General features: G+C 56.2%; 1 protein-coding gene across 1 annotated transcript; it reads right to left on the bottom strand.

The window, feature by feature from the left end:
- Positions 1-5,137: 5,137 nt before the first annotated feature.
- LOC142908374 (dynein axonemal heavy chain 1-like) lies at positions 5,138-17,465 on the bottom strand. The gene is made up of 4 exons (XM_076058944.1): positions 16,294-17,465; positions 9,162-9,294; positions 6,766-6,870; positions 5,138-5,470 (listed from the first exon to the last, which is right to left on the bottom strand). Exons 1-4 carry the CDS (start codon positions 16,603-16,605, stop codon positions 5,163-5,165), a joined length of 858 nt encoding a protein of 285 aa, XP_075915059.1. The 5' UTR covers positions 16,606-17,465; the 3' UTR covers positions 5,138-5,162.
- Between the last annotated feature and the right edge of the window lie 2,122 nt (positions 17,466-19,587).

Genomic DNA, 19,587 nt, shown 5'->3' with positions numbered 1-19,587 from the left:
TCTCTCTCTCCGTGTCTCTCTCTGTGTCTCTCTCCATATCTCTCTGTGTCTCTCTCCCCGTGTCTCTCTCCCCGTGTCTCTCTCCATCTCCCCGTGTCTCTCTCCCCGTGTCTCTCTCTCCGTGTCTCTCCCCGTGTCTCTCTACGTGTCTCTCTCTCCATGTCTCTCTCCCCGTGTCTCTCCCCGTGTCTCTCTCTCCGTATCTCTCCGTGTCTCTCTCTCCGTGTCTCTCTCCGTGTCTCTCTCCCCGTGTCTCTCTCCCCGTGTCTCTCCCCGTGTCTATCTCCCCGTATCTCTCTCTGTGTGTGTCTCTCTCTCCGTCTCTCTCTCCCCGTGTCTCTCTCTCCGTGTCTCTCTACGTGTCTCTCTCCCCGTCTCTCTCTCCCTGTGTCTCTCTCTCCGTGTCTCTCTACGTGTCTCTCTCCCCGTCTCTCTCTCCCTGTGTCTCTCTTCCCGTGTCTCTCTCCGTGTCTCTCTCTCCGTGTCTCTCTCCATCTCTCTGTGTCTCTCTCTCCGTGTCTCTCTACGTGTCTCTCTCCCCGTCTCTCTCTCCCTGTGTCTCTCTCCCAGTGTCTCTCTACGTGTCTCTCTCTCCATGTCTCTCTCGCCGTGTCTCTCTCCCCGTGTATCTCCCCGTGTCTCTCTCCGTGTCTCTCTCTCCGTGTCTCTCTCTCCGTGTCTCTCTCTGTGTCTCTCTCCGTGTCTCTCTCCCCGTGTCTCTCTCCATCTCCCCGTGTCTCTCTCCCCGTGTCTCTCTCTCCGTGTCTCTCCCCGTGTCTCTCTACGTGTCTCTCTCTCCATGTCTCTCTCCCCGTGTCTCTCCGCGTGTCTCTCTCTCCGTATCTCTCCGTGTCTCTCTCTCCGTGTCTCTCTCCGTGTCTCTCTCCGTGTCTATCTCCCGTTGTCTCTCTCTCTGTGTCTCTCTCTCCGTGTCTCTCTCCATCTCCCCGTGTCTCTCTCCGTGTCTCTCTCTCTGTGTCTCTCTCCCCGTGTCTCTCTCCCAGTGTCTCTCTCCCCGTGTCTCTCTCCGTGTCTCTCTCCGCGTGGGTGTCTCTCCCCGTGTCTCTCTCCCCGTGTCTCTCTCCGTGTCTCTCTCTCCGTGTCTCTCTCCCCGTGTCTCTCTCCGTGTCTCTCCCGGTGTCTCTCTCCCCGTATCTCTCTCCGTGTCTCTCTCCCCGTGTCTCTCTCTGTGTCTCTCCCCGTGTCTCTCTCCGTGTCTCTCTCCATCTCCCCGTGTCTCTCTCCCCGTGTCTCTCTCCGTGTCTCTCCCCGTGTCTCTCTCCCCGTGTCTCTCCCCGTGTCTATCTCCCCGTGTCTCTCTCTGTGTCTCTGTCTCCGTCTCTCTCTCCCCGTGTCTCTCTCTCCATGTCTCTCTACGTGTCTCTCTCCCCGTCTCTCTCTCCCTGTGTCTCTCTCCCCGTGTCTCTCTCCGTGTCTCTCTCCCCATGTCTCTCTCCCCGTGTCTCTCTCTCCGTGTCTCTCTCTGTGTCTCTCTCTCCGTGTCTCTCTCTCCGTGTCTCTCTCCGTGTGTCTCTCTCCGTGTCTCTCTCCCCGTGTCTCTCTCTCTCCGTTTCTCTCTCCGTGTCTCTCTCTGTGTCTCTCTCTCTGTGTCTCTCCCCGTGTCTCTCTCTCCGTGTCTCTCTCCATCTCCCCGTGTCTCTCTCTCCGTGTCTCTCTCTGTGTCTCTCTCCGTGTGTCTCTCTCTCCGTGTCTCTCTACGTGTCTCTCTCCCCGTGTCTCTCTCTCCGTGTCTCTCTCCGTGTCTCTCTCACCGTGTCTCTCTCTCCGTGTCTCTCTCTCCGTGTCTCTCTCCATCTCTCCGTGTCTCTCCCCGTGTCTCTCTCCGTGTCTCTCTCTCCGTGTCTCTCTCTCCGTCTCTCTCTCTCCGTCTCTCTCTCCCCGTGTCTCTCTCTCCGTGTCTCTCTCTCCGTGTCTCTCTCTGTGTCTCTCCGTGTCTCTCTCTCCGTGTCTCTCCGTGTCTCTCTCTCCGTGTCTCTCTCCATCTCCCCGTGTCTCTCTCTCTGTGTCTCTCTCTCCGTCTCTCTCTCCCCGTGTCTCTCCCCCCGTGTCTCTCCCCCCGTGTCTCTCTCTCCGTCTCTCTCTCCGTCTCTCTCTCCGTGTCTCTCTCTCCGTGTCTCTCTCCCCGTGTCTCTCTCCCCGTGTCCTCTCTCCATCTCTCCGTGTCTCTCTCTCCGTCTCTCTCTCTGTGTCTCTCTCTCCGTGTCTCTCTCCATCTCTCCGTGTCTCTCTCTCCGTGTCTCTCTCCCCGTGTCTCTCTCTCCGTGTCTCTCTCCCCGTGTCTCTCTCTCCGTGTCTCTCTCCGTGTCTCTCTCCATCTCTCCGTGTCTCTCTCTCCGTGTCTCTCTCCGTGTCTCTCTCCCCGTGTCTCTCTCCGTGTCTCTCTCCGTGTCTCTCTCAATCTCTCCGTGTCTCTCTCTCTCTGTGTCTCTCTCCCCGTGTCTCTCTCAATCTCTCCGTGTCTCTCTCAATCTCTCCGTGTCTCTCTCCATCTCCCCGTGTCTCTCTCTCCGTGTCTCTCTCTGTGTCTCTCTCTCCGTGTCTCTCTCCGTGTCTCTCTCTCCGTGTCTCTCTCCATCTCCCCGTGCCTCTCCCCGTGTCTCTCTCCCCGTGTCTCTCTCTCCGTGTCTCTCTCCGTGTCTCTCTCCCCGTGTCTCTCTCCCCGTGTCTCTCTCCGTGTCTCTCTCTCCGTGTCTCTCTCCATCTCTCCGTGTCTCTCTCTCCGTGTCTCTCTCCGTGTCTCTCTCCCCGTGTCTCTCTCCGTGTCTCTCTCCGTGTCTCTCTCAATCTCTCCGTGTCTCTCTCTCTCTCTGTCTCTCTCCCCGTGTCTCTCTCAATCTCTCCGTGTCTCTCTCAATCTCTCCGTGTCTCTCTCCATCTCCCCGTGTCTCTCTCTCCGTGTCTCTCTCCGTCTCTCTCTCTCAGTGTCTCTCTCTGTGTGTCTCTCTCCGTGTCTCTCTCCGTGTCTCTCTCTCCGTGTCTCTCTCCATCTCCCCGTGCCTCTCCCCGTGTCTCTCTCTCCGTGTCTCTCTCTCCGTCTCTCTCTCCGTGTCTCTCTCCCCGTGTCTCTCTCCCCGTGTCTCTCTCCGTGTCTCTCTCTCCGTGTCTCTCTCCCCGTCTCTCTCCGTGTCTCTCTCCCCGTGTCTCTCTCCCTGTGTCTCTCTCCCCGTGTCTCTCTCCATCTCCCCGTGTCTCTCTCTGTGTCTCTCTCCCCGTGTCTCTCTCCCCGTGTCTCTCTCTCCGTGTCTCTCTCCCCGTGTCTCTCTCTCCGTGTCTCTCTCCATCTCCCCGTGTGTCTCTCCCCGTGTCTCTCTCCGTGTCTCTCTCTCCGTGTCTCTCTCCCCGTCTCTCTCCGTGTCTCTCTCTCCGTGTCTCTCTCCATCTCTCCGTGTCTCTCTCCGCGTGTCTCTCTCTGTGTCTCTCTCTCCGTGTCTCTCTCCATCTCCCCGTGTCTCTCTCTCCGTCTCTCTCTCTCCGTCTCTCTCTCCCTGTATCTCTCTCTCCGTGTCTCTCTCCATCTCCCCGTATCTCTCTCTCCGTGTCTCTCTCCGTCTCTCTCTCTCCGTGTCTCTCTCTGTTTCTCTCTCTCCCCGTCTCTCTCCGTGTCTCTCTCTCCGTGTCTCTCTCCATCTCTCCGTGTCTCTCTCTCCGTGTCTCTCTCCCCGTGTCTCTCTCAATCTCTCCATGTCTCTCTCTGTGTCTCTCTCCCCGTGTCTCTCTCTCTCCGTGTCTCTCTCTCCGTGTCTCTCTCCGTGTCTCTCCCCGTGTCTCTCTCCCCGTCTCTCTCCGTGTCTCTCTCCCCGTGTCTCTCTCCATCTCCCCGTGTCTCTCTCCCCGTGTCTCTCTCTCCGTGTCTCTCTCTCTCTGTGTCTCTCTCCGTCTCTCTCTCCCCGTGTCTCTCTCTCCGTCTCTCTCTCTCCGTGTCTCTCTCTCTCTGTGTCTCTCTCCGTCTCTCTCTCCCCGTGTCTCTCTCTCCGTCTCTCTCTCTCCGTGTCTCTCTCCATCTCCCCGTGTCTCTCTCTCCGTCTCTCTCTCTGTGTCTCTCTCCCTGTGTCTCTCTCCATCTCTCTCTGTGTCTCTCTCCATCTCTCCCCGTGTCTCTCTCAATCTCTCCGTGTCTCTCTCCATCTCCCCGTGTCTCTCTCTCCCCATCTCCCCGTGTCTCTCTCTCCGCCTCACCCGGCTCTGCCCACGAGTGCCCCGACGCGTGACGTCACGCGTGCCCGCATCTCCCCGTGTCTCTCTCCCCGTGTCTCTCTCTCTGTGTCTCTCTCTCTGTGTCTCTCTCTGTGTCTCTCTCTCCATATCTCTCTGTGTCTCTCTCCCCGTGTCTCTCTCTCCGTGTCTCTCCGTGTCTCTCTCTCCGTGTCTCTCTCTCCCGTGTCTCTCTCCCCGTCTCTCTCCGTGTCTCTCCCCGTGTCTCTCTCCATCTCCCCGTGTCTCTCTCTCCCCGTGTCTCTCTCCCCGTGTCTCTCTCTCCGTGTCTCTCTCCATCTCTCTCTGTGTCTCTCTCCGTCTCTCTCTCCCCGTGTCTCTCTCCATCTCCCCGTGTCTCTCTCCCCGTGTCTCTCCCCGTGTCTCTCTCCCCGTGTCTCTCTCCATCTCCCCGTGTCTCTCTCTCCGCCTCACCCGGCTCTGCCCACGAGTGCCCCCACGCGTGACGTCACGCGTGCCCGCATCTCCCCGTGTCTCTCCCCGTGTCTCTCTCCCCGTGTCTCTCCCCGTGTCTCTCTCCCCGTCTCTCTCCGTGTCTCTCTCCCCGTGTCTCTCCCCGTGTCTCTCTCCATCTCCCCGTGTCTCTCTCCCCGTGTCTCTCTCCCCGTGTCTCTCTCCCCGTGTCTCTCCCCATCTCCCCGTGTCTCTCTCTCCCGTGTCTCTCTCCATCTCTCCGTCTCCATCTCCCCGTGTCTCTCTCCATCTCCCCGTGTCTCTCTCTCCGCCTCACCCGGCTCTGCCCACGAGTGCCCCCACGCGTGACGTCACGCGTGCCCGCATCTCCCCGTGTCTCTCTCCCCGTGTCTCTCTCCCCGTGTCTCTCTCCATCTCCCCGTGTCTCTCTCCCCGTGTCTCTCTCTCTGTGTCTCTCTCTGTGTCTCTCTCTCCATATCTCTCTGTGTCTCTCTCCCCGTGTCTCTCTCTCCGCCTCACCCGGCTCTGCCCACGAGTGCCCCCACGCGTGACGTCACGCGTGCCCGCATCTCCCCGTCCAAGCCGCCGCCGCCGCCGCCGCCGCCGCCCTCCGCCGCGACCCCCATCCCGGCTGCCGTGGGTGGCCGCGGTGACGAGGGGCGTGGCTGCGGCACGCAGTCAAGGGCCAGGCAGTGTAGCAGCGCCACCTGGGCGTCGCGGCGAGACGCCACGGCACGGGCGACGCGGGCGGCAAAGCGGCGAGGATCCTCCGCGTGGAACGCCACCAACACGCGGGGCAACCACGCACGGTGGGGGGGGTCACCTGGGGGGGGGGGTGGGGGGGGGTGGGGGGGTGGGGGGGTGGGGGGGTGGGTGGGGGGTGGGGGGGTGGGGTGGGTGGATGATTGAGTGGGTGTGGGGGTGGGTGATTGAGTGGGTGGGGGGGTGGGTGAGTGGGTGGGGGGGTGGGGTGAGTGGGTGGGGGGGTGGGGGGGTGGGTGAGTGGGTGGGGGGGTGGGTGTGTGGGTGAGTGGGTGGGGTGAGTGAGTGAGTGGGTGAGTGGGTGGGTGAGTGGGTGGGTGAGTGAGTGGGTAAGTGAGTGGGTGAGTGGGTGAGTGTGTGAGTGAGCGAGTGGTGAGTGTGTGAGTGGGTGGGGTGAGTGAGTGAGTGGGTGAGTGGGTGGGTGAGTGGGTGGGTGAGTGAGTGGGTAAGTGAGTGGGTGAGTGGGTGAGTGAGCGAGTGGTGAGTGTGTGAGTGGGTGGGGTGAGTGAGTGAGTGGGTGAGTGGGTGAGTGAGTGAGTGGGTGGGTGAGTGGGTGGGTGGGTGAGTGGGTGAGTGGGTGGGTGAGTGGGTGAGTGGGTGAGTGGGTGGGAGAGTAGGTGGGGGAGTGAGTGTGTGGGTGAGTGAGTGAGTGGGTGAGTGAGTGAGTGGGTGAGTGAGTGGGTGGTTGAGTGATGGAGTGGGTGATTGTGTGGGTGAGTGTGTGGGTGAGTGAGTGGGTGAGTGAGTGGGTGGGTGAGTGAGTGAGTGGGTGGGTGAGTGAGTGGGTGAGTGAGTGAGTGGGTGAGTGGGTGAGTGAGTTGAGTGAGTGAGTGGGTGAGTGGGTGAGTGAGTGAGTGGGTGAGTGAGTGAGTGGAAGGTTGAGTGATGGAGTGGGTGATTGTGTGGGTGGGTGAGTGGGTGGGTGGGTGAGTGAGTTGAGTGAGTGAGTGGGTGAGTGAGTGAGTGGGTGTGTGGGAGAGTGTGTGAGTGGGTGGGAGAGTAGGTGGGGGGAGTGAGTGGGTGGGGTGAGTGAGTGTGTGGGTGAGTGAGTTGAGTGAGAGAGTGGGTGAATGAGTGAGTGGGTGTGTGGGTGAGTGAGTTGAGTGAGTGAGTGGGTAAGTGTGTGGTAGAGTGAGTGGTGAGTGAGTGAGTGGAAGTGGGTTGGTGAGTAAGTGGGTGGAAGTGGGTTGATGAGTGAGTGAGTGGGTAAGTGGGGTGAGTGGGTGTGAGTGGGTGAGTGGGTGAGTGAGTGAGTGAGCGGGTGGGTGAGCGAGTGAAGGGTGCTGTGATTTGAAACAGTGATTCCTTCATTATATTATCAAAAGTGATGGATCGAGGGCCGCTTGATTAGCTCACCCTTGGGGGCCAAACGGACACGGCCGTTGGCATCGGCGCGCTGCACCAGGTACAGCCGCGTGGAGTGGTCATAGTCCAGCACGCCCACGGACACCCAGGACATCGCTACACAGACAGAGAGACAGTGAGAGAGAGACATGGAGAGAGAGGGACACGGTGAGAGAGAGATATACATCTTAGTCCAGCACCCCACGGACACCCAGGACATCGCTACACAGACAGAGAGACAGACAGACAGAGAGAGAGAGACAGAGAGAGAGAGAGAGACACGGTGACAATGGGGGAGGAACACGGAGAGAGAGACACCAGGTACAGCCGCTAGGAGTGTTCGTAGTCCAGCACCCCCACGGACACCCAGGACATCGCTACAGAGACACAGACAGAGAGACAGACAGAGAGACAGAGAGCCAGACAGAGACACGGTGACAATGGGGGAGGAACACGGAGAGAGAGAGACACCAGGTACAGCCGCGTGGAGTGTTCGTAGTCCAGCACCCCCACGGACACCCAGGACATCGCTACACAGACAGACAGAGAGACAGACAGAGAGACAGACAGAGACAGAAAGAGAGACAGTGAGAGAGACATGAAGAGAGAGACACGGTGACAATGGGGGAGGAACACGGAGAGAGACACCGGGCAGAGCCGCTAGGAGTGTTCGTAGTCCAGCACCCCCACGGACACCCAGGACATCGCTACACAGACACAGACAGAGAGACAGACAGAGACAGACAGAGAGACAGTGAGAGAGAGACATGGAGAGAGAGAGACACGGTGAGAGAGATATACATCTTAGTCCAGCACGCCCACGGACACCCAGGACATCGCGACACAGACACAGAGACACGGACAGAGAGACTGACAGACAGAGAGACAGTGAGAGAGAGACATGGAGAGAGAGAGACACGGTGACAATGGGTGAGGAACACAGAGACAGAGACACCAGATACAGCCGCGTGGAGTGTTCGTAGTCCAGCACCCCCACGGACACCCAGGACATCGCTACACAGACACAGAGACGCGGACAGAGAGACTGACAGACAGAGAGACATGGAGAGAGAGAGAGACACAGTGTGAGAGAGATATACATCATGGTCCAGCACGCCCACAGTCAGGACATCGCTACACAGCCAGAGATACAGGCAATAGTCACAGGCAGTCTGTCTCTGTATGACTGTTTCTGTGTCTATATGTCTGTGTCTGTGAATGTCTATCTGTCTATGTGAGTGTCTGTTTGTCTGTGTCTGTCTATGTATTTGTGTGTCTGTGTGCCTGTCTGTGTGTGTGTATGTGTGTGTGTGTCTGCATCGGGCAGAGATGAACTCCCAAGCGAGTATGTATGCCGATGATCTGGTCACTCAGAGGAGGAGTTGGAGGCGCTGCTGCTAAACCTGGAGCTTAACACTAAGAGGTGGGGCCTTACCATCAGCCCCACCAAAACTAAGCACCTGCCAGGGTATTTTGTACCATCGGACACTCCACCCCCACAACTCCCAATTGGTGATGGGGCAGTTGTGGAGAGAGTGGAGAGTTTCCCATACCTGGGCAGTGTGCTTATGACTGGCTCCGAATCAGTCGAGCGGAAATATCTTTTCATCGGTTGCGTAACGCTGTGTGGAAGCTACCTGGTCTGTCGCTCCACACTAAGCTTCAGGTCTTCTCGGCCATGGTCATTCCCTCCCTTCTCCACGTTTGCGAAACGTGGACCCCCCTAATGGAACATCTTCGCCGGTTAGAAACATTTAGGCTGGCCTGCCTACGATCCACCCTGGGTTTAACCAGGCTGAATTGTGTGAGGAGCTCACAAATCCTTGAAAGATCTGGACAAAGTCCCATCGGTGAGCTCCTCCGGCAGGTAAGGCTGCGTTGGCTGGATCATGTAGCCCGCATGCCTAGCCACCACATGCCTAAACAGCTTTTGTTTGACCGGATAGAGGAGGCTAAATTGGCTAGAAAAGAGATTGAGTGATGTGGTACAGGATAACGTGGAGCTGAGCGGACTTGCCGATGACTGGTACCAGCGGTGTCAAGATCGGCCTCTGTGGAGGAGGCTCGTGAAGGACGCTACTGGGCAGTTGGAGGCAGTCGCCCTCCAACAACAACGGAGGGCGGAGGAGCGACGCTCACAACAACGAGCGGAGCGCCGGGTGGCTAAAGCACAGCAGGTTGGCACAGTAGGGGGCACAGGTTGTGCATCAGCCAGTCATCTCAGTCAGTCGACCCATGGCACCTGGGTCTGCCCCGTGACCTCCTGCCAGCGGGCGTTCGACACTTCACGTGGCCTCAAAGGTGCACATGGCCTGGCACAAGCGTCGTGGTGACGTCACCGCCACTTATCGGCGAATGGCGGTGGTTGTTGTTGTTGTGTCTTTCTGTCTGTGTGTGTCCATCCTCACCAGATTTGCTCTTCTCGTCCAATGGGAGAAAAGCCCGGGCCGGAACCGGCTTGCGGATTCCAGATTCCGAATCGAGGCCCAGGGACAGCCACTCCTCAGGAGTTCGGCACTCACTCTCCTCATCGTCAAACACCTCCAGAGACATACAGGCATACACAAAGATCCCAAGTGTAGCCTCAACAGACCGTCAGGGCAAGTGCTGTTACGCTCACACACTCACCCACTCGCTCACCCGCTCACTCACTCACGCAATCACTCACCCACCCACTCACACTCCTCATCGTCAAACACCTCCAGAGACATACAGGCATACACAAAGATCCCCAGTGTAGCCTCAACAGACCGTCAGGGCAAGTGCTGTTACGCTCACACACTCACCCACTCGCTCACCCGCTCACTCACTCACTCACGCAATCACTCACCCACCCACTCACACTCCTCATCGTCAAACACCTCCAGAGACATACAGGCATACACAAAGATCCCCAGTGTAGCCTCAACAGACTGTCAGGGCAAGTGCTGCTACGCTCAAAACACTCACCTACTCGCTCACCCACTCACGCAATCACGCAATCACTCATCCACCCACTCACTCACTCTCCCACTAATTCACTCACGCACTCACTCACCCACTCACTCACCCACCCGCTCGCTCATTCACTCACGCAATCACTCATTCACTCACTGACTAACCCATCCATTCACCAACTCACCCACTCACTCACCCACTCATTCATTCACCCACTCACTCACCCATTCACTCACTCATTCACTCACGCAATAACTCACCCACGCACTCGCTCAGTCGCTCACGCACTTACGCACTCACACACTCACTCACTCACCCAACCACTCGTTCACACACGCAATCCCTCACCCACTCACTCACCCACTCACTCACTCATTCACTCACGCGCTCACTCGCCCACTTACTCACCCACTCACTCACTCACTCACCCACACACTCACTCATCCACCCACTCGTTCACTCACTCATACACTCATTCAGCCACCCACTCGCTCATTCACTCACGCAATCATTCACCCACTCATTCACTCACTCACCCACTCACTCACCCACTCACTCACTCACCCACTCACTCACCCACTCACTCACTCACCCACTCACTCACCCACTCACCCATTCACTCACTTATTCACTCACTCACGCACTCACTCACCCATTCGCTCAACCACCCACTCACTCATTCACGCACGCAACCATTCACCCACCCACTCGCTCATTCACTCGCACACTCACTATCCCACTCGCTCACTCACCCACTCACTCACCCACTCGCTCACCCACTCACTCACCCACTCGCTCACCCACTCAGTCACCCATTCATTCACCTACTCACCCACTCACCCACCCACTCACTCACCCACCCACTCACCCACTAACTCACTCTTCTTATCGTCAAACATCTCCACACAGACACACACAGAGAGACAAAGACAAAGATCCCCCATGTCGCCTCACCAGAATATCTGTGTGTGTCTCTGTGTGTCTCTATCTCTGTGTCTCTGGGTGTGTGTTTCTGTGTGTGTCTGTGTCTCTGTGTGTGTTTCTCCCTCTGTGTCTGTGTGTGTGTTTCTGTGTGTGTCTGTGTCTCTGTGTGTGTCTCTCCCTCTGTGTCTCTGTGTGTCTGTGTCTCTGTGTGTGTCTCTGTGTGTGTCTCTGTGTGTGTCTCTCTCAGTCTCTGTGTGTGTCTCTCTCTCTCTGTGTCTTTCTGTTTATCTGCGTGTCTCTGTGTGTGTCTCTATGTGTGTGTGTGTCTGTGTCTCTGTGTGTGTTTTTCCCTCTGTGTCTCTGTGTGTGTGTCTATGTATATCTGTGTCTGTGTGTGTCTCTCTCTGTGTCTCTGTGTGTTTCTGTGTGTGTGTGTCTGTGTCTCTGTGTGTGTGTGTGTTTCTCTTTCTATCTCTGTATCTGCGTGTGTGTCTCTCTCTCTGTGTCTTTCTATGTATCTGTGTCTGTGTGTCCGTGTCTCTGTGTGTGTCTCTCTCTGTGTCTCTCTGTGTCTCTGCGTGTGTGTGTGTCTCTGTCTGTGTGTGTCTCTCTCTGTGTCTCTCTGTGTCTCTGCGTGTGTGTGTCTCTCTGTCTGTGTGTGTCTCTCTGTGTCTCTCTGTGTCTCTGTGTGTGTGTCTCTGTCTCTGTCTCTGTGTGTGTCTCTCGCTGTGTCTCTGTGTGTGTGTGTCTCTCTGTCTCTGTGTGTGTCTCTCTCTGTCTCTCTCTGTCTCTCTCTTTCTGTGTGTGTGTCTCTCTCTGTCTCTCTCTGTCTCTGTGTGTGTCTCTCTGTGTCTCTCTGTGTCTCTGCGTGTGTGTGTGTGTCTCTGTCTCTGTGTGTGTCTCTCGCTGAGTCTCTGTGTCTCTGCATGTGTGTGTCTCTCAGTCTCTGTGTGTGTCTCTCTCTGTCTTTCTCTGTCTCTCTCTGTCTGTGTCTCTGTGTCTCTGTGTGTCTCCCAGTCACCTCTAGAGGCAGGAATGGGGACTATCCGTGGCTCCCTGCCTGTGTGTCTGTCTCTGTCTCTCGCTGTGTCTCTCTGCGTCTCTGCGTGTGTGTGTCTCTCTGTCTGTGTGTGTGTCTCTCTCTGTCTCTCGCTGTGTCTCTCTGTGTCTGCGTGTGTGTGTCTCTCTGTCTGTGTCTCTCGCTGTGTCTTTCTGTGTCTCTCTGTGTCTCTGCATGTGTGTGTCACTGTCTGTGTGTGTGTCTCTCTGTCTGTGTCTGTCTCTGTCTCTCTCTGTCTCTGTGTGTGTCTCTCTCTGTCTCTGTCTGTGTCTCTCTGTGTCTCTCTCTGTCTCTGTTTGTGTCTCTCTCTGTCTCTCTCTGTCTCTGTGTGTGTCTCTCTGTGTCTCTCTCTGTCTGTGTGTGTCTCTCTCTGTCTCTCTCTGTCTCTGTGTGTCTCTCTGTTTCTCTCCGTGTCTCTGCGTGTGTGTGTGTTTGTGTCTCTGTCTCTGTGTGTGTCTCTCTGTTTCTCTCCGTGTCTCTGCGTGTGTGTGTGTGTCTCTGTCTCTGTGTGTGTCTCTCGCTGTGTCTCTGTGTCTCTGCGTGTGCGTGTGTGTCTCTGTCTGTGTGTGTGTCTCTCTCTGTGTCTCTCTGTGTCTCTCTCTGTCTCTGTGTGTGTCTCTCTGTCTCTCTCTGTCTCTGAGTGTGTCTCTGTCTCTGTGTGTGTGTCTCTGTCTCTGTGTGTGTCTCTGTGTCTCTGTGTGTGTGTCTCTGTGTCTCTGTGTGTCTCCCAGTCACCTCTAGAGGCAGGAATGGGGGTATCCGTGGCTCCCTGCCTGTGTCTGTGTGTGTCTGTGTGTGTCTGTGTGTGTCTGTGCGTGTCTCTCTCTGTGTCTGTCTGTGTCTGTGTGTGTCTGTGTGTGTCTGTGTGTCTCTCTGTCTCTGTGTGTGCCTCTCTGTCTGTGTCTCTGTGTCTCTGTCTGTGTCTCTCTGTGTCTCTGCGTATGTGTGTGTCTGTCTGTGTGTCTCTGCGTGTGTGTGTGTCTGTGTGTGTCTCTCTCTGTCTGTGTGTGTCTGTGTGTGGTCTCTCTGTGTCTCTGCCTGTGTCTGTGTTTGTCTGTGTGTGTCTCTCTCTGTCAGTGTGTGTTTGTGTGTGTCTGTGTGTGTCTTTGTGTGTCTCTCTCTGTCTCTCCCTGTCTGTGTGTGTGTCTGTGTGTGTCTCTCTGTGTCTCTGCCTGTGTCTGTGTGTGTCTGTGTGTGTCTCTCTCTGTCTCTCTGTGTCTCTCGCTGTGTCTCTCTGTGTGTCTCCCAGTCACCTCTAGAGGCAGGAATGGGGGTATCCGCGGCTCCCTGTCTATGGGTGTCTGTGTGAGTCTATGTGTCTCTGTGTGATTCTATGGGTCTCTGTGTGAGTCTCTGTGTGTCTGTGTGTGTCTCTCTCTGTGTCTCTCTCTGTGTCTCTCTCTGTCTCTGTGTGTGTATCTCTGCGTCTCTGTGTCTCTGTGTGTCTGTGTGTGTCTCTCTCTGTGTCTCTCTCTGTCTCTGTGTGTGTGTGTCTCTGTGTCTCTGTGTCTCTGTGTGTGTCTCTGTGTGTCTCTGTGTGTGTCTCTGTGTGTCTCTGTGTGTCTCTCTCTGTGTGTCTCTCTCTGTGTGTGTCTCTGTGTCTCTCTGTCTGTGTGTGTGTCTCTGTGTCTCTCTGTGTCTCTCGCTGTGTCTCTCTGTGTGTCTCCCAGTCACCTCTAGAGGCAGGAATGGGGGTATCCGCGGCTCCCTGTCTATGGGTGTCTGTGTGAGTCTATGTGTCTGTGTGTGATTCTATGGGTCTCTGTGTGAGTCTGTGTGTGTCTGTGTGTGTCTGTGTGTGTCTCTCTCTGTGTCTCTCTCTGTCTCTGTGTGTGTATCTGTGTCTCTCTGTGTCTCCGTGTGTCTGTGTGTGTCTCTCTCTGTGTCTCTGTGTCTCTCTGTCTCTGTGTGTGTCTCTGTGTGTCTCTGTGTGTGTCTCTGTGTGTCTCTGTGTGTGTCTCTGTGTGTCTCTGTGTGTCTCTCTCTCTGTGTCTCTCTCTGTGTGTGTCTCTGTGTCTCTCTGTCTCTGTGTGTGTGTCTCTGTGTCTCTGTGTGTCTCTGTGTGTCTCCCAGTCGCCTCTAGAGGCAGGAATGGGGGGTATCCGTGGCTCCCTGTCTGTGTCTGTGTGTGTGTCTGTGTGTGTCTCTCTGTCTCTGTGTGTGTCTCTGTGTGTCTCTGTGTGTCTCCCAGTCACCTCTAGAGGCAGGAATGGGGGGTATCCGTGGCTCCCTGTCTGTGTCTGTGTGTGTGTCTGTGTGTGTCTCTCTGTGTCTCTCTCTGTCTCTGTGTGTGTGTCTCTGTGTCTCTGTGTGTCTCCCAGTCACCTCTAGAGGCAGGAATGGGGGGTATCCGTGGCTCCCTGTCTGTGTCTGTGTGTGTGTCTGTGTGTGTCTGTGTGTGTCTCTCTGTCTCTGTGTGTGTGTCTCTGTGTCTCGCTGTGTCTCTGTGTGTCTCCCAGTCACCTCTAGAGGCAGGAATGGGGGGTATCCGTGGCTCCCTGTCTGTGTCTGTGTGTGTGTCTGTGTGTGTCTGTGTGTGTCTCTCTGTCTCTGTGTGTGTCTCTGTGTCTCTGTGTGTCTCTGTGTGTCTCTGTGTCTCTGTGTGTCCCTGTGTCTCTGTGTGTCTCTGTGTGTCTCCCAGTCACCTCTAGAGGCAGGAATGGGGGGTATCCGTGGCTCCCTGTCTGTGTCTGTGTGTGTGTCTGTGTGTGTCTGTGTGTGTGTCTCTGTGTGTCTCTGTGTGGCTCCCAGTCACCTCTAGAGGCAGGAATGGGGGGTATCCGCGGCTCCCTGTCTGTGTCTGTGTGTGTGTCTGTGTGTGTCTGTGTGTGTCTCTCTGTCTCTGTGTGTGTGTCTCTGTGTGTCTCTGTGTGTGTCTCTCTCTGTCTGTGTGTGTCTGTGTGTGTCTCTCCCTGTGTCTCTGTGTCTCTGTGTGTGTCTCTGTCTGTGTCTCTCTGTGTCTCTGCGTGTGTGTGTGTCTCTGTCTGTGCCTATGTCTGTCTCTGTGTGTGTGTCTCTGTGTGTCTCCCAGTCACCTCTAGAGGCAGGAATGGGGGGTATCCGTGGCTCCCTGTCTGTGTCTGTGTGTGTGTCTGTGTGTGTCTGTGTGTGTCTCTCTCTGTCTGTGTGTGTGTCTCTCTGTCTCTGTCTGTGTGTCTCTGTGTGTCTCCCAGTCACCTCTAGAGGCAGGAATGGGGGGTATCCGCGGCTCCCTGTCTTTGTCTGTGTGTGTGTCTGTGTGTGTCTGTGTGTGTCTCTCTGTCTCTGTGTGTGTGTCTCTGTGTGTCTCTGTGTGTGTCTCTCTCTGTCTGTGTGTGTCTGTGTGTGTCTCTCCCTGTGTCTCTGTGTCTCTGTGTGTGTCTCTGTCTGTGTCTCTCTGTGTCTCTGCGTGTGTGTGTGTCTCTGTCTGTGCCTATGTCTGTCTCTGTGTGTGTGTCTCTGTGTGTCTCCCAGTCACCTCTAGAGGCAGGAATGGGGGGTATCCGTGGCTCCCTGTCTGTGTCTGTGTGTGTGTCTGTGTGTGTCTGTGTGTGTCTCTCTCTGTCTGTGTGTGTGTCTCTCTGTCTCTGTCTGTGTGTCTCTGTGTGTCTCCCAGTCACCTCTAGAGGCAGGAATGGGGGGTATCCGCGGCTCCCTGTCTGTGTCTGTGTGTGTGTCTGTATGTGTCTGTGTGTGTCTCTGTGTCTCTGTGTGTCTCCCAGTCACCTCTAGAGGCAGGAATGGGGGGTATCCGTGGCTCCCTGTCTGTGTCTGTGTGTGTGTCTGTGTGTGTCTCTATGTCTCTGTGTCTCTGTGTCTGTGTGTCTCTGTGTGTCTCCCAGTCACCTCTAGAGGCAGGAATGGGGGGTATCCGCGGCTCCCTGTCTGTGTCTGTGTGTGTGTCTGTGTGTGTCTGTGTGTGTCTCTCTCTGTCTGTGTGTGTCTGTGTGTGTCTGTGTGTGTCTCTCTCTGTGTCTCTCTCTGTCTCTGTGTGTCTCTGTGTGTCTCCCAGTCACCTCTAGAGGCAGGAATGGGGGGTATCCGCGGCTCCCTGTCTGTGTCTGTGTGTGTGTCTGTGTGTGTCTGTGTGTGTCTCTCTGTCTCTGTGTGTGTCTCTCTGTGTGTCTCCCAGTCACCTCTAGAGGCAGGAATGGGGGGTATCCGTGGCTCCCTGTCTGTGTCTGTGTGTGTGTCTGTGTGTGTCTGTGTGTGTCTCTCTGTCTCTGTGTGTGTGTCTCTGTGTCTGTGTGTGTCTCTCTCTGTGTCTCTCTGTCTCTGTGTGTCTCTGTGTGTGTGTCTCTGTGTGTCTCTGTGTGTCTCCCAGTCACCTCTAGAGGCAGGAATGGGGGGTATCCGCGGCTCCCTGTCTGTGTCTGTGTGTGTGTCTGTATGTGTCTGTGTGTGTGTGTCTGTGTGTGTCTCTCTGTCTCTGTATGTGTCTGTGTGTGTCTGTGTGTCTCTCTCTGTCTCTGTGTGTGTGTCTCTGTGTGTCTCTGTGTGTCTCCCAGTCACCTCTAGAGGCAGGAATGGGGGGTATCCGCGGCTCCCTGTCTGTGTCTGTGTGTGTCTCTGTGTGTCTCTCTCTGCGTCTCTGTGTCTCTCTCTTTGTCTCTGTGTGTCTCTGTGTGTCTCCCAGTCACCTCTAGAGGCAGGAATGGGGGGTATCCGCGGCTCCCAGCCCCCCTCACGGCTCTGTAGACCGCCCGGGGTGCCACGGGCAGCAGCGGCGTCGTCGCCTCCACGCCAGCCTCGCTCAGCAGAGACTCCAGCCGCTGGGACTGGAACTCTCGGCGCCTCCTGTAGGATACAGCTTCGCCATCGTCACCGTGACCGTGACCACGCTCCGTCACCACTGCCATCGTCGTCATCGCCGTCTTCAGCGTGACCGTCACAACTACCGTCGTCATCTCGACCATCGAGAACATCGCCATCGCGATCGTGGCCACCATCATCTTCAAAACTGCCACGATCAACGACGACGACAACAACAACAACCGCCATTCGCCACTAAGTGGCGGCGACGTCACCACGACGCTTGTGCCAGGCTATGTGCACCTTGGTTGCCACGTGGAGTGTCGAACGCCCGCCGGCAGGAGGTCACGGGGCAGACCCAGGTGCCACGGGTCGACTGACTGAGACGACTGGCTGATGCACCACCTGTGCCCCCTACTGTGCCAACCTGCTGTGCTTTAGCCACCCGGCGCTCCGCTCGTTGTTGTGAGCGTCGCTCCTCCGCCCTCCGTTGTTGTTGGAGGGCGACTGCCTCCAACTGCCCAGTAGCATCCTTCACGAGCCTCCTCCACAGAGGCCGATCTTGACACCGCTGGTACCAGTCATCGGCAAGTCCACTCAGCTCCATGTCCTCCTGTACCACGTCACTCCATCTCTTCTCTAGCCCGTGCCGCGCCCGTTTAGCCCCCTCGATCCGGCCGAACAAAAGCTGTTTAGGCATGCGGTGGCTGGGCATGCGGGCTACATGGCCCAGCCAACGCAGCCTTGCCTGCCGGAGGAGCTCACCGATGGGACCTTGCCCAGATCTTTCAAGGATTTGTGAGCTCCTCACACAATCCAGTCTGGTTAAACCCAGGATGGATTGTAGGCAGGCCAGCCTAAATGTTTCTAACTGGCAAAGATGTTCCATTAGGGGGGGTCCACGTTTTGCAAGCGTAGAGAAGGGAGGGAATGACCGTGGCCGAGAAGACCTGAAGCTTAGTGCGGAGCGACAGACCAGGTAGCTTCCACATAGCGTTACGCAACCAATGAAAAGGTATTGCTGATCGACTGATTCGGAGTGAGACCTCTACTGTCAAATCGGAGCTGATCATGAACACACTGCCCAGGTATGGGAAACTCTCCGCCCTCTCCACAACTCCCCCATCACCAATTGGGAGTTGTGGTGGTGGAGTGTCCGATGGTACAAAATACCCAGGCAGGTGCTTAGTTTTGGTGAGGCTGATGGTAAGGCCCCGCCTCATAGTGGCACGCTCCAGGTTCAGCAGCAGCGCCTCCAACTCCTCCTCTGAGTGAGCAGCAATTACCAGATCATCGGCATACATAGCGTGGTTGAGCAATAGGGAGCCATCCCTTGACCGCACCCGGGCATCGATCAGCCTGCCATTGTATCTGTACCAGATAGAAATTCCTCCTCTACAGCCATCGGAGGCAAGGCGATGTTTAATAATCCTGCCCAGGACCTTTCCCGGCACACTGAGGAGTGAGAATCCACTGTAGTTGTTACAGTCTGTGTGGTCCCTGTTCTTAAATAGGGCGACCACCAGGGCATCCTTCCAATCCTGTGGAACCCATCCAGTGGTCCAGACTGTTATTATGATGTCATGTAGGGCAGTCTGTGCAAAAAACGCCACCCTCCCTCAGCATTTCGCTTGGGAGATCATCTTTGCCCTGTGCCTTTCTTGGTTCCAGACTCTGCATCGCCTTCAGTACTTCCTCAACAGATGGCACCTCAGCCAGCCACTCACAGGGGGTGACTTTTTTTTCCAGTATTTGAGGTACCGCAGCCTCAGCAGGGTCATCCCCACTTTGTCTCACGATGTTTTCCAGGCTGAAGGATTTCGACCTCCCCCACGATCTCACAGAAATGCACAGCAAATCTGAATACGGTAATAGGTGTGGCGCTGCAAGTTACTTTTTGATGGAATTAAAGAGCGATTTCTGATTGTGGGCCACTGAGGCAGATTCCATCTCCTCAGCAACCCGCGACCACCACCCATCCGTGCAACGCCTCACGGCTCTCCTAACTTCTGAGCGAAGGCTCGGTAAGCCTCATTTGCTGATGTGGGATGCTGTAGCCAGTGAGAGTGGGCCTGTCGCTTTTTCTCAGCCAGCGAGGGTCTCTGGGGAGGTCTGGACCGTGTACCCAATAGCAGCCATTGCATCTGCATGAGCCACAATCCTGAACCTCGCCCATGCTAACCCCAGCCTAAAGCAATGATGAAATTCTCGGTTGCAACTTTCATCAGCTAGCTGAGACCAGGCCACTGTGGGTTTGAATGGGGTCCTGGGTGTACACCCACCACCGGAGTGGAAGAATGGCAGGCGCATCTTACAGATGACAAGTCGATGGTCAGTGGGCAGATCAGCTCCACGGGAGGTCCTGGTGTCAAGGACATGGGCCCGCATCCGCTGTTCCATCACTATGTAGTCTAGCAGATGTTCTTGCTTGGACCCGGCATGCATCCATGATGTTGTGTGGATGCGCCGATGCCGGAACAGCGTGTTGGTAATTACAAGCCCATGGGCTGCACACAAATCTATAAGCCTCCTGCCGTTGTTATTGTGCTGATCTGGCCCATGCCCTCCAATCACCCCAGACCAGGTGCCAGCATCATGACCAATTCAGGCATTAAAGTCACCCAACAAGATGACTCTATTCCGAGGGGCCACTTTAGCCAGCACCTATGACAGGCGGTCATAGAAGGCATCTGACTCATCGGCCTTGCCTCCATCCCTCCACGGATGTTCATCTTTGGTGGGGGCATAAGTAACCACGACCACCACTCATCGCCTCCGGTTGATGGGAAGGCGAGCCCAAAGTAGCCTGGGGCTTACAGCTTCCCACACCTCACCGCCACGCTCCCACGCCCCATTATTTTTTTTGTTCAGAAGAAGAGCCACTCCCTGTTGTTTGGCAGTAGAGGACTGTCTACCCCTCATGGTGGCAAGAGCCAGAGCCGGTCCACCGGACCTCCTGAAAACCACAGAGATCCAGGCGGTACGGGTCCAGCTCCCGACAGAGTAGCGGCAGCCTCTCCTCCGCAGTGAGCATTCGACGTGGCCACCTGCAGTGGCTTTTCGCTGTTTCTGGAGGAGCCCCGAGGGTAAGGATTTAGTCTCCTGGCTCCGCCAAATGGGGTTTGGCCAGGAGACGTCATGGATACCTGTCCCCCCGGGGCCTCTGGCACAAGCTTATTAGT

This window comes from Petromyzon marinus, assembly GCF_048934315.1.
Source record: "Petromyzon marinus isolate PM22_M1 ecotype Great Lakes invasive population chromosome 80 unlocalized genomic scaffold, UKy_Petmar_22M1.pri1.0 chr80_unloc.4, whole genome shotgun sequence".
Lineage (NCBI taxonomy): Eukaryota > Metazoa > Chordata > Hyperoartia > Petromyzontiformes > Petromyzontidae > Petromyzon > Petromyzon marinus.
This window is presented reverse-complemented; position numbering and strand designations above follow the sequence as displayed.

Bases quoted from the DNA above. Each gene is read 5' to 3' on its own strand.
- LOC142908374 (XM_076058944.1), bottom strand. From the start codon at position 16,605: ATGATGGTGGCCACGATCGCGATGGCGATGTTCTCGATGGTCGAGATG. The intron at 9,295-16,293 runs GTGACTGGGAGA...ATGTCTCTGGAG, and splicing joins CCCCATTCCTGCCTCTAGAG to GTGTTTGACGATGAGGAGAG. The intron at 5,471-6,765 runs GTGAGCTAATCA...CCCCCCCCCCAG, and splicing joins TGTCCGTTTGGCCCCCAAGG to GTGACCCCCCCCACCGTGCG.